The sequence below is a fragment of the Diaporthe citri genome (genome assembly GCF_014595645.1).
Source record: "Diaporthe citri strain NFHF-8-4 chromosome Unknown scaffold_13, whole genome shotgun sequence".
Lineage (NCBI taxonomy): Eukaryota > Fungi > Ascomycota > Sordariomycetes > Diaporthales > Diaporthaceae > Diaporthe > Diaporthe citri.
In genome coordinates, this window is record NW_025064858.1 from 663,312 (window position 1) to 676,656 (window position 13,345).

A 13,345-nucleotide genomic window follows, 5' to 3' on the forward strand; every position below is an offset into this window, starting at 1 on the left:
GAGCTGGAAGTAACACTGAATCCACTCTCTACACATCTCCATAGGCATCTGATCCTTGTTGAAGAAGCAACTGTATTTCTATCGTAGTGGTATGTAAAGAGGAGGGATTTCGAGGGGAGCCGTACCCCACGGGCGCCGAGAAGAGGCCCAGCGGCAGGCTTATGTAATCCTCACGTGACAGTGCCTGCCGGCAACAACATTTTCCTATGACTCAGTCGCCCTCGACTGAACGGCCAATCTTAAATCCTTGACACGCTTTTCGACCTTGACAACTCCCACCCTTGATCTCAAGCGTTTGAATTCCTCAACATCATCGGCGTTGATTACTCACGCCCTTGATCTCGAACGCCAATTGGTACAATTACGCGCCATATGCTCCATTGGTCTCATCGATCCAATTGATCACATCGGCCTTGAAAACGCAACGAACGCAACGAACGCCACTCACCAACATTTCAACATGGCTGAGAAAAAGGCGGACGCCCCGGCAGCTGGCATGCTCTGGGGGGGCAGGTTCACGGGTTCGAATGTCTCGGGAAACAAGCTTCGGATGCAGCATACTGACCTCACGGTGTGCAGGTGCGATTGATCCTCTCATGCATAAGTACAATGCCTCCATCCAGTACGACAAGGCTCTTTACAAGGAAGATATCCTTGGATCGATTGCTTTTGCCAGGGCAAACTCAAAGGCTGGCATCGTCAGCGAAGACGAATTCCAGGCGATTGAGCGTGGTTTGCTCCAAGTGATGGAAGAATGGAAGCAGGGAACTTTCGCTATCATGCCGAATGACGAAGACGTGAGAGGCCCACTCAATTCTACCCAACTTCTCGAGGCTAACACAATGGACCAGATTCATACGGCAAACGAACGTCGCTTAGGAGAGGTCATCGGCAAGGACATCGCGGGTAAGCTGCACACAGGTCGCAGCCGCAACGAGCAAGTCGTCTGTGACATGCGCATGTGGCTACGCGATCGGATCCGCGAAATCGACAGCCAACTCGTTGCATTCCTCAAGGTTATTGTCACACGTGCCGAGTCTGAAATGTAAGCCTAGCCCCACCTCTGGCCAAAAGCGGCCCCCTTGCTGACTGACAACCTCAGCGACTACGTCATGCCTGGATACACCCATCTCCAGCGTGCTCAGCCAGTTCGGTGGTCTCAATGGCTGATGTCACATGCCGCTGCGTTCAAGCAGGATCTCGAGCGGTTGCGCCAAGTTTTCGAAAGGGTCAATCTGAGTCCACTTGGGTGTGGCGCTTTGGCCGGCAACCCATTTCGAATCGATCGAAACATAATAGCTGAGGAGCTTGGTTTTAGCGGAATAACCTTGAACTCCATGAACACTTCGGCCGACCGCGATTTCATAATCGAATTCCTGGTCTGGAACTCGATCTTCACAAACCACGTCAGCAGGTGGGCTGAGGACCTCATCATATATTCGACATCTGAGTTCAGTTTCGTGCGGCTGGCCGACGCCTATTCTACGGGTAGCTCTTTAATGCCCAACAAATTCAACGGGGACTCGTTGGAGCTTTTGCGCGGCAAGTCAGGGCGTGCTTTCGGTCAAATGGCTGGGTTAATGATGGTGAGTCCTCCTATTAACATCTTAGCCAGTTGCCTTGGCTTTGAGGGTGACCAGGAGCGTATCGAGAATAAGTACTAACTATGCACTTGGAAGACCGTGAAAAGCTTGCCATCTTGCTACAATAAAGATCTCCAGGAAGGGTGGGAGCCTATGCTGGATTCGGTTCAGACTGTGTCGGACAGTCTAGGCATAGCCAACGGGGTCATTGCTACCTTGAAGGTGCGGCCAGAGCGGATGGAGGCTGCTCTGGACAAAACGATGCTAGCCACTGATGTCGCAGAGTGGTTGGTGAGGAAGGGATGTCCGTTCAGAGAGGCTCATCACATCTCTGGACGCGTCGTTGCACTGTCTGAAAAGCTGGAGGTTTCGATGGACAAGCTGACCCTTGAGCAACTGCAAGCTATTGATTCTCGGTTCACAGCAGACATTACGGAGGCATTCGAATATGAAACGAGTGTCGAGGCGAAGACGTCCAAAGGCGGTACCAGCCGATCAAGCGTGCTGGAGCAGATCCAGGTACTCAGGGCTATGTTTGATTAGGGGTTTGATAGCCTAGTGCAGGATGCGGCGGAAGCTTCTTTCTCCTCTTGCGATATTCTTTCTCCTATGGGTGTAGACTATTGACGTCGCGCACTGGTAAGCTAAGCATGGTATGATGGAATCGGCGTCTATGGAAAATACTCGTCTGTGGGCTCGCCGTTATTGTTGCTGTTGTGGTCTTTTTTTGCTGGGCTAGGAGCAAGGACTCCGACCACCTGGAGTAGACCCGCTAAAAGGTGACATGAATGATCGATCTTGAAGGGGGCTGCGCCATATCTTTCTCCCAAGGGATTGTCGTCTCGGGGTTGTTTCTTCAAAGCTTCCCATTTGACTTTAGTCAGAAGATTTGAGAATGGATGATCCTCCATGGCCAACCAGGTACTCGTCTTGGAGAATGTCAAGGCAAGAGGGTACTTCTCCACAACTGGATATGTCGATTAGAGAACGTGCCAGGCTGGAGTCTGATGCTCTAGATCGGTAATCAGCATTGGAATGGGGAGGACGGTTGTAAGAGAAGCTTACGTTTGACTTTCGCGGCTGGGAGGTCGTGTTGGAAATCAGAATTAGAAAACTGGCCAGCTCCTCCTCCTTCTTCTTCCAGCCGCAGAGCCATCGGTCTTTTTGGCGTTTCGTAGTTTGGCCGCTTGTTTTTCAAGGCGTCGTTTCTTTTGATACAGCTTCTCGACAGCTTTCGTATTGTTTCGTCGTGTCTTAGGTCGTTTTCCCCTCCTCCATCGACTTTTTGATGACGCCCTGGTTTTGTCTGAAGTTTGTGGAGGACCCGTCGGCGTGTCGAAGCCGGGATCGTTTCCAGAAGCAACATCGGGATCGACTCCGGAGACAGGATCAGAAGCCTGGGGTCCTCGTTCTTCGGAGCCTGTGAGGTTCGCGGCGGCGCCCCCGTTACTAGTGCATCGCTTCCAGGCGCTTCTCGTGGTAGCGGGCATCTTGATAACGTCAAATGCTCGTGAATAGAAAGTCGGGTCGACGGGGCTTCAGATTCAGATCCAGATGATAGGGGAATTACTGACGGACCCACAAAAACAAAGCCCCCGAGCTTTGTTTTTCTGTGCACAGACCTCAGTTATTGGCGCAGTCACTGCAGTGCCTGTTTAATCGTTGCTCTTATCGGATTCGGTGACGTGTTGTGGCACATGAGCGAGAACCGGCCTCTTAGTTTTCGTGGTAGACTACCTAGGTCTTCATCTCATGGAAGTCACAACGTAATGGTATGGGCAATGTATAGGTATCAAGGGAGCTCGATTAGATTAAAAAGTCATCAGCATGTGTCTATGGGTATTTCTACACCTTTAGAAGTAGGTATAAGGGGAAGAGAACTGTAGACCGAGAGTAAGGTACACAGGACGCTCGGATCCTGGCTGGTGATCATAAACAAATCTAAATGACAAGAATCAGGCTTATGCCACGTAAAAGCGAGTCCAAGAGGGACCGGTCTACCTACCTTTGGTTAGCTTGAACTAAATGGAATCCATAGACCGGGTAGATTACCGGACGAACCTCGCACCCAGTGTGAGATTGGAATTAGGCTAGCCCACAAACCCAGTCAAACTGAGTTGATTGGGTGTCGTTATTTGCTAAATTGTTGTATCCCGCTATGCACAATTCCGCTTATGGACCTCGCCGTGGGCATCGCTTCATGTATCAATACATGTACAGCTGTGTGTCATCTCCTGTAAACCGTGTGGTGCTGGGTAGTGGCGATCGAGCCCCGTGGGGGCCCGAATAGGCAATTTTCAGCCCCGGAGGAGAATTGGCTATCTTGAGAAACACGCCCCCCGAATCCCCGAGATTTTTCACACCGTTCACAGTGCATTATTTTCTGCGTACTGGTTGCAGAGTTAGAACTGAAAGAGTTGTGCTCGTATGTTATGATCACTATTCGTCATCGTAGCTTACTTCTAGTACGGGCTACAGCCCTCTACTTGTCTGGTCCGTTAATGTACACAGCCCGCCTTGTCTACCCTTCAAACCTTTTGTTTTAACTATGTAACATATACCTGCAAGCCTGTACCAGTGTTGTTCTCTCCAACGATACATTCATGGTACTTTCGAGACCCCCTGTGTATATTTTCAAGATGATATTGGCCTTACACGTCTCGCAAAGGACTTTGTTACGATCTTGGTTAAGCTTTAACCTCGGAGAGCCTCTATGAGAGTCGCCAGCGTGGTTGAATGATGCCAAAAACCTCACCGGCTGAATCTACGTAGTGTGTATTGCTATGCAACAATCTGAACATTCAACGGGCCGAGTACATAGCTTGTAAGGTACAATTCAGTATTCGAAATGCCCTACCAAGTGAAATGCGAAAGAGCCTAAAGCGCTACAATAGAGGCATAGATACGTGCGGCATGGAAGACTGTGGAAACAAGGCTTACTAGCTCAGGGTGATATGACGGTCGCTTCGGCTAGAATCTGCGAGGGTGACGAGGCTACGCCGGCTATCGACTAGGTGAACCACGTGAGCAAGAGAATTCACTTAGCCCTCTTCTCATACCTACTGATGAGGCTGACCCTGGGACACATCCCGAATTTTCTCTCAAGAATCTTCACCCTCCCTCAATTTTCGCCCCCCCCTCCTGTGTTGAGGACCACCGATTGTTTTATTAAGCATAATAGTCTTTTCTTAAGATTCTATTCTTGACGAGAAGAGCTGGACCTGATCTTGTCAAGATATTGATTACCTTCATATCGGATCAAGTCAGTTCCATTACTGAGCTGGTTGTCCTCCGCCACTGGTTGTCGGTGGTACTCGCCCCGTCCCTCGCGAGCAAGCAATCTCTTCCTTTATTTCACACAATTCCTTTTCGTTACCAATTTGGTCTTCCAACTTTCTAGTCAGCGAATGTTTTGCATCTAGTTCTGCTACCTGGCCAGAACCTCTCAGCACTCCCTCCTCACATCAAGATGAACAACAACTTCCCCCAAGGCCAGAACTCACAGAACCCGGGCGGTATGAACAATGGGAGAGTGTACCTACCTGCACGAAGCAGGATGATGCGCCACCACAACGGGATGCAAGCTCAGACGCCGAACTATGTCCAGGTAGGCAATGCCATGCAAGACTAGCAGTCTGAGGTGACAATCTCCAACCTACAGCCGCAGGCGCAGCAAGGCTTTGTCTATATCAGCCCTCAAATCCCGACTTATCCACTTGCCGTCAATCCTTATGGCGGCCAACAACCAAACCAGGCTGGCCCTCCTCCCGGAACCTACATGGTGAGGAAAGAACATGTTGATATGGCGCTGTCGTAGAGCATGTATTGACATGTGTGGCCAGCAGAACAACGTCATGGGTACCGTCTATGCGCCGAGCCCCTATAACAACCCTGTCAGCCTGCCTCATCCTGCGCCCGCAACTCACAATGTGATGAACGTCTGGAACCATCCGGCCGAGGGAGTCAGCCAACTGGCCAGCGTGAGCCCCCACAGCGTGGCGAACCAACCTCACTACGGACACGCTTTCCCGAACAACGGGATGTATGTTCCCAACAATATCACCAGCTGGGGAAGCAACCTCTCACACAACACACCAACAAGCCAGGCACCGTCGACTGCTGGCGTCCCGGCATACAATTTCGACTTCGTGGCCAACCAGCACGTAACTTTCCAGCAGGGACAGGTACAGCATGGACAGGTACAGCAGGGACATGTTCAGCCTGGAAGCGTTCAGCATGGAAACGTTCAGCATGGACTGATGCAGCAACGTCCTGTAAAACGCATCAAGGTCGAGCACAAAACAGGACAGCATGCCAGCGGATCACATATTCACGGACCCAATCAGCCGGGTGCCGGTACTCCCAGCGTCAACACAACCCCGGCGCCATCTCATCCTGCTCAAAGCCCAGGGCCTCGTGGCATTGAAGCCAACACAGCCAACGTTCTCGAGACTGTCGCCCCCCGGGGTGCTCAGGTTAGACCGGGAGACTTTGTTGACCAGGTATACGACGAGTGGATAAAGAGTCGGCCACAGCAAGGCCAGTCTATGGCTCAAGTGCGTGCCAAATCTTCAAATCCCCAAAATTTCGATGCAGGAAATTTAACTCTCATGAACCACAGCATCCAGGCCCAGCCGGCAGCGCAGGAGCAGGCAACCCAGCCGGAACTCCCGACGGTCACGTCGCACCTCCTTCGGTCCCTACCACCGCCCCATTTACCGAAGACGAAATCCGCCATTACTGTGCCCTCTACCATTCCTGGCTTGCTCAAGGTCCAAAGCCATGGCAATAGGAGCATGGCATGACAAGAGGCGACGATGGGCCATGAACGGAAGCCACACTTGGTTGTGGCGAGAGAGACACTGGGATAATCTGGTTGGGGCCCTCATGAGACTCCATTCATTTGATATCGACCCCCAGTCGGGAGATGCTGGCAGTGTACATGACCACTGATAATTGCGGGAAGCACACGATTTTCTCGATGGAATCTTGACTTTTGTTACGCAGTACAACTCTACACAGACTTTGGAGGTTGTCGCGGAGTGTTGTCGCCATCGCGCACGCCACCAAACAGCAAAACGGCAAATGTGGAGGTGGTAGGCTTTCGCCAGAAAGGCGATATTGAGCCCCATCTTTCGACAATAGGGGGGCTGCTAGAGGGTTGCTTCTCAATAGCGATTCGCTGCAGCGAATGTTGGGGACAGACGGTCATGATACTACAGTTGTGGAATTCATTCAGCTGGCGACCAACGTCGATAGCCATCTCAGACGTCCCTACTCCTAGTATAGCTAGCGTTCTCAAGCTCGATCACACCTGCGCCCCGCTTGACATCAACGTCAATGTCCCCGATGTGGGCCGTAGCGAGCGTGTCACCAAACAGCTCGCCAATCTCCTCCAGAGTCTTGCCCTTGGTGTCGGGCAGGAAGAAGAGGTAGACCACGATGCCCAGGAGGTTTGCTGCGATGAACACATTGTAGCACCTCCACGAGATATTCTCTAGTGCAACGGGGGTAATCTGAGAGACGACGATGGAGGCCACACCAGAGGCAAAAGTCCCCACGGCCAGCCCACTGGAGCGGATGAAGACAGGCAGCAGCTCGGAGCAGACGACCCACATCGTGGAGTTGAAGAAGATGGCAAAGAAGGCAGAGTAGAGGAAGATGAATGCGATAGTGGTGCGGGAGGCCGCCTGGTTGGAGCCGTCTGAGAACAGTGCGCTGAGGGCCTCGCAGATGGCCAGCATGATTGCGGGGACGAGGCAGCCCACCCACAGTGCTGTGGTTCTGCGCCAGCGATCTGTTTCAGGAGTGCATCAGTCATTGCTTGTGGGCATTTTTCAGGGCAATTGCGGCTGGACGTACCGGCTACGACGAGGAGGTTGATGATTTGGCCGGTCAGGCCCATGATCCCGTAGATTCCACTGATTAGCAGTGCTGTATCGCCCGTGAAACCGACAGTTCCGTAGAAAATATTCTGGTAGTTCTGGATGACTGTGACACCACCGAACTGGGTCAGGGCCTGGATGGAGCAGACAAAGCCCAGCCTCTTGATGTATTGCTTCGTGAACAGCATCAGGAAGTTGCTGTACCACTTCTCTCCTCCGACTCTCTTGTAGCTCCTCTCGAGTGCTGTCTGCTCCCTGATCTGGATCATCTCCTGGTCAATGAACTCCTCGCCCTCGTCGGAGTGGATCCTCACCAGGACAGCACGAGCTTCCTCGAATCTATCCTGAGAGACAAGCCAACGCGGCGTGAAGGGCAGGATCACCAGGCTACCGATCAGCATGAGGACCGCACAGGGGAATTGTAGGCTGAGAGGAAACCTCCACTGGAGGTTACCCTCGAAGAAGATGCCGCTGTACCCGATCCAGTTGGCCAAGAAGAAGCCCGTAGCCGTGCCCATCCCTTGGAAGCCGACGACTATACCGCGGTTCTTGGGCTTGGAGACCTCAGCCATGTAGATAGCAGAGACAGGCAAGATCATCCCCGACGACCAACCGGTGAGCAGCCTTCCCGTGATGAACATGCCGACATTGGTGCCGATCACGGACAGCAGGATGCCCACTATGGCGATGGCGCTCGCGATTGTAAGTGTATATCTGCGGCTGAGCTTGTCGGCGGTCCAGCCTGCGAATAGGGTTCCAACTGCCTGGCCGGCGTTGTAGACGGAGACGACGGCACCTAATCAACAACCAATTTGACGTTAGTCTTGTCAGTCGCGTTGGAGTCGCGCGTAAACGAAGCTTGCCTATCAGAGCAGCATCTTCTCCATCAGGAGGAAACATGTGATCATTGAAGCTTTGGTGGCCGATCGTGGTCGCAATGATGCCGGTGTCGATGCCGTACATCGCCGTGCCAATGGCTGCGGTGGCTGGAATATAATATTGAGCCCAATTACCCATGGTGTGTTCCCAGATACAAGCAGTTATGGTACCGTAAAGGGATCAAACCGTCCGATAGGATCTGCGTGGAGGCTGTTCAGACCAGTCAGAACAGATTGATAGACAACTCACTGCGGCAGGAGAGCAGGAACAGGAGATTGGCCATATCCAGCGACCAGGTTACATTTATGTTTCTTGCCCAAACGAAGTAGACAGGCCCTCAAGGGGGTGCCCCCTTATTTTGCCCTTATCACTTGGCCAGACACAAGGGCTGCCATGTGGCAAAGGGTCAGCCTTGGTATCTACATCTACCCCATATTCGGGTAAACATTCATCTGCCGGTCCCATCAGTACCTTGAAGTCAGAATCTGGGGTAGAACCGTGGGGTTTACAGCAGCAAGAAGAGGCCCTGGCCTCGGGCTGGCTTTCCGGACTGAAGTCGTCGCGAGGCCAAGGCCGCCCTCAACCTGGGCATAGACTCGGAAATGCCGAGGGCCGCTCAGAGCGGGGGATGGTTGGTTTTGGAGAGGGTTGCAGAGCCAGACCACACCACTAGTAACATCACCCAAGCACTTGGGCCAAGAACAGATGCTTTCTCAGATTTGGGCAAAGGTCAGTGTCTCGGCTGCTTCTCGACCCAGTTCGTGTTAGCTGGTGGCTAATCTTCGGTATCGTTCTCGACAACGAACTACCAAGGCGTCACCCAAGACTTGTACCGACGCGCATTATTTGTATCAACGAGCCTCAAGTCAGATTTCTTGTATTCTGGGATTCCAAGCTAAGGATGAATCCACGAGTAACCGAAATAGCCTGTCACAACGCACTTTCAATCTCGACCGCTCTCGTTTCTCAGGATAGCCGCTCCTCTGAATTATCCCAAACCGTGGGATTAGCTTGCCGGCAAGAATTCCACCTTATCAAGTCCACAGAATAACATATTCAATCATGGCGGACATCAAAGTGACCACCGTTCGCTTCGACCACCACCCTGACCCAGATCCTCTGGGTATAGGAACAGCTGAGCCACGCCTGTCTTGGAGCTTCGCTGGAGAAGCCAAGAATTGGAAGCAGACGTCGTACGAACTGGAGATATCCAAGCCCGGACAGCCCGAAGACGAGCACTTTCGCGTCGAAGAAACAGACAAGTCCCTCTTCGTTCCCTGGCCATCCAAGCCGCTCAAGTCTCGGGAAACAGCGACTGTCAGGGTCAAGGCTGCTGGCACCCGTGACGGAGAAGAGTCGACAGCGGGTGGACTGCACCGCAACATGTGGAAACCGGCCTGCTTCAGCGATCAGACTGGAAGGCCGAGTTCATCACATCTTCACAGCAGACACCCAAGGACAAGCCACACCGGCCCCTTCGATTCAGGAGCCCAGTGTTCCATATCGACGTCAAGGACAAGCTGCCCGCTAGCGGAAAGCCAAGAGCGAGGCTCTACATCACCTCATTGGGTGTCTACGAAGCTCACGTCAATGGCACCCGTATCGGAGACTTGCAGATGACCCCGGGGTGGACCAGCTACAATCACCGGCTGCCATACCAAGTGTTCGACGTTACCGACCATCTCGACTGGACGTCCCAGAATGTCTTGGGGGTCGAAGTAGCCGAGGGATGGTATGCTGGCCGGCTCACCTGGGTCGAAGGCGTCCGCAATGTGTACGGAAACCAGTTGGGCGTGTTGGCGCAGCTTGAGATTCAGAAGCCCGATGGGAGTGTCATACAGGAGGTCATCTCGGATGATTCCTGGTCGACGCACTCGTCAAGCCTCGTGACGAGCGAGCTATACGACGGAGAGGTATATGACGTGCGCGATGATCCTGCAGGCGACTGGACAGGTGCCTCTTTCGACGAAGACCAGAGCTGGGACAAGGCTTCTGTGCTCGGTTTCAAGTGGGACGAGATCTCGCTGATATCGCCTGACGTCCCGCCGGTGCGAGTCACCGAGACCGTTCGTCCCAAGAAGATCTTCCGAAGCAAGAGCGGCAAGACTCTGATCGACTTTGGACAGAACCTCGTCGGTAAAATCCAGATCCTTGAGCCTTTGCAGCTCCAAGAAGGCCAGACTGTGAAGTTGAGGCACGCCGAGGTGCTTGAGAACGGGGAACTCGGAACTCGTCCCCTGCGTAGTGCTGGGGCCGAAGACACAATCATCTTCGGCAAGGCAACTACGTTGAAGGACTGGACTCCAAAGTTCACATTCCATGGATTTCGGTTTCTTCAACTTGAAGGATGGACTCTCGACGACCAGAAAAACCCACCAACAGCAGACAACATCGTTGCGTTGGTGATGCACTCAGACATGACCCGGACCGGGCACTTTGAATGCTCCAATAGCCTGGTCAATCAGCTGCATTCCAACGTGCTGTGGAGTATGCGAGGCAATTTCCTGTCCGTTCCCACCGACTGCCCCCAGCGTGATGAACGGCTGGGATGGACGGGCGATATCCAGGTATTCTCGCCAACAGCTTCATTCTTGTACTCCAGCGGCGGCTTCCTCGCGAACTGGCTGCAAGACCTCGCAGTCGACCAAGCCGCAGCCGGAGGTATCGTACCCGTCGTCATCCCCGACGTCCTCACCGGTCGGTCCTCCTGGCCCAACGAACCCCAGGCCGTCTGGGACGACGTAGCCATCATCCTGCCCTGGGTGATCTACCGGTGGACCGGCGACGCCGCCGTGCTCCGGCGCCAGCTGCCGAGCATGCGGACGTACATCGACAAGTCCATCCGCAGGGACCCCCGGAACGGCCTCCTCTGGGACCCGGCCCTCTGGCAGCTGGGCGACTGGCTCGACCCCAACGCGCCGCCCTCGGAGCCCGGGCTGGCGCGCACGGACGGCACGCTCGTCGCCGACGCCTACCTCGTGTATGTGACTGGGCTGATGGCCAAGATCTCTGCCGTCGTCGGGGAGGAGGCCCTGGCGGCGAAGTACCAGGCGGACTACACGCGGCTCAAGGCTGCGTTCCAGGGTGCTTATGTTGCGTGGTCGGGGTTGGTTTTTGGGGACTCGCAGACGGCTTTGTCCCTGGCCCTCTGCTTCTCGCTCCACTCGTCGCCGGAGCAAGCCCGCAACGCGGCGGACCGCCTTGCTCGACTGGTCAGGTACTCCAAGTTCCGCGTCTCTACGGGATTCGCGGGGACGCCTCTTGTGCTTCATGCCTTGTCGCAGAACAAGGAGCACGTGCAATTGGCATACCGGATGCTGCTTGAGAAGGAGTGCCCGTCCTGGCTCTACCCCGTGTCCATGGGAGCGACGACCACCTGGGAGAGGTGGGACAGCATGCTCCCCGATGGGACCATCAACCCTGGCGAGATGACGAGCTTCAACCACTACGCCCTCGGCTCTGTGGCGAGGTGGTTGCACGAGGTTGTGGGAGGCATCAGCATGCTGGAGCCTGGGTGGAAGAAGTTCAAGGTTGCGCCTGTGCCTGGAGGGGACCTGACAAGCGCCAATATCAGTTTTGAGAGTCCATATGGGACGATTGGTGTCAAATGGAATCTGTCAGAGGGGCAAAAGATTCAGCTCAACCTCGACGTGCCGCCCAACACGGAGGCCCTCGTTGTGTTGCCGGGACACAAGGACGCTGACGAAGGCAGTTGGGTGGGTTCCGGGCACCATGAGTTTGATGTTTCGTATCAAGGGCCTGGGAAATGGCCTCCTCGCTCAATGCTCACGCAGTTTCGGGAGGAAGACGAATAAGTTCTAGCTACACTGTCATCTTTGACATGCCAGCGAAGATGACATTGTCTAGGTACGACACGGAGACACAGACTGTAATCTTGGCATGTTGACGGCGCAAAATAGATCCATGGGGGCAAACACTATTGCATTCCAGCTTCTATTAGCGAAAGCTTTCCCTTTAGTCTTTTCTGTGACAGACTTCGTGAAGAGTTGGCTCTAACTCTTACTATTTGTGCGTCGACCGCACGGCGATGCCTTTCGCAATGGGCATAACAAATGAATAGTTAGCCAAAAGTCTCCCAGCTTACCCAGTGGTGCCGTACTGCAATACCACCCCAGACGCGTGATGAGGGGCTCGCAGCCTGTAGCAGGTGACGATACAGGCAGGGGAGGTCCTGATCGCGTTAGCGGAGCACGCTTGCGAAGAGAAGCACCAGACCTGATGCTGACATGCAGCAAACCTTTGTCTCCTCACCACCTCACCTAGTCCAACACGTGAAGGCATTTTTCACTGCTGATATGAAACCAAAAATTGTTTTCGGTGCAATTGGTGTCGGTGTACGAGCCACGATCATCACCAATGACACGTTGGTAGCCACGAACAGGACCTTTGACTATGTTATTGTCGGCGCGGGGCTTACAGGAATAAGTCAGGGTTTGCACATTCGGCCCACCCCCTAATTCGGCCCACTCCACACCTACATGCGCATTAAGTTCACCTCATCACATATCACGCGTTTTCTTTACAACGGAATTTTCTCTTCTCTTTAAATTTTCAATATATTATTATTTATTAATTATAAAGCCATATACGAAAGAAAACGTGGGTATAGCACTTAAGGTAATTTAAGTTAGTGTCAAATAATAGCGTTGGATGCTTAGTCTATTAGGCTAGCTAACGTTTATTCAACGGGAGGAAAGGCCCCTATTTATAGTTATTATCCTCCATACAGTAGCAAACATATAAGGAAAAGGATATCCCATATTAATAATAGCCTAAACATTTAAAATATTCCAACAGCCCCCCTTAAACTAATTCCCTTTTATTTATTTATTTATTATATATAAGGGATTTAGTTTATAAAGGAGGAATATTCGCTATATAATAAGAAAACCTTATAAAAAGGAAAAAACTCACTTATATAAGTATATATATATATATATATAAGCAAAAAACCTAAAAATTTGCTATTACTTAAAC

At 52.7% G+C, this 13,345-nt stretch overlaps 4 protein-coding genes across 4 annotated transcripts; 3 read left to right on the forward strand and 1 right to left on the reverse strand.

Annotated features, from left to right (window-relative positions):
* Positions 1 to 460: 460 nt before the first annotated feature.
* On the forward strand, positions 461 to 2,126 carry INS49_004915 (uncharacterized protein; the record flags this gene model as incomplete). The annotated part of the gene is made up of 5 exons (XM_043165702.1): positions 461 to 521; positions 580 to 797; positions 852 to 1,045; positions 1,103 to 1,586; positions 1,680 to 2,126. The coding sequence occupies 5 exons, from the start codon at positions 461 to 463 to the stop codon at positions 2,124 to 2,126; spliced, it is 1,404 nt and encodes a 467-aa protein (XP_043017831.1).
* Positions 2,127 to 5,052: 2,926 nt separating this feature from the next.
* Positions 5,053 to 5,843, forward strand: INS49_004916 (uncharacterized protein; the record flags this gene model as incomplete). Its single annotated transcript, XM_043165703.1, has 4 exons — positions 5,053 to 5,190; positions 5,245 to 5,364; positions 5,426 to 5,625; positions 5,762 to 5,843. The coding sequence occupies 4 exons, from the start codon at positions 5,053 to 5,055 to the stop codon at positions 5,841 to 5,843; spliced, it is 540 nt and encodes a 179-aa protein (XP_043017832.1).
* A 1,004-nt stretch (positions 5,844 to 6,847) lies between these two features.
* On the reverse strand, positions 6,848 to 8,485 carry INS49_004917 (uncharacterized protein; the record flags this gene model as incomplete). Its single annotated transcript, XM_043165704.1, has 3 exons — positions 6,848 to 7,380; positions 7,446 to 8,264; positions 8,323 to 8,485. The coding sequence occupies 3 exons, from the start codon at positions 8,483 to 8,485 to the stop codon at positions 6,848 to 6,850; spliced, it is 1,515 nt and encodes a 504-aa protein (XP_043017833.1).
* A 924-nt stretch (positions 8,486 to 9,409) lies between these two features.
* On the forward strand, positions 9,410 to 12,162 carry INS49_004918 (uncharacterized protein; the record flags this gene model as incomplete). Its single annotated transcript, XM_043165705.1, has 2 exons — positions 9,410 to 9,689; positions 9,761 to 12,162. The coding sequence occupies 2 exons, from the start codon at positions 9,410 to 9,412 to the stop codon at positions 12,160 to 12,162; spliced, it is 2,682 nt and encodes an 893-aa protein (XP_043017834.1).
* Between the last annotated feature and the right edge of the window lie 1,183 nt (positions 12,163 to 13,345).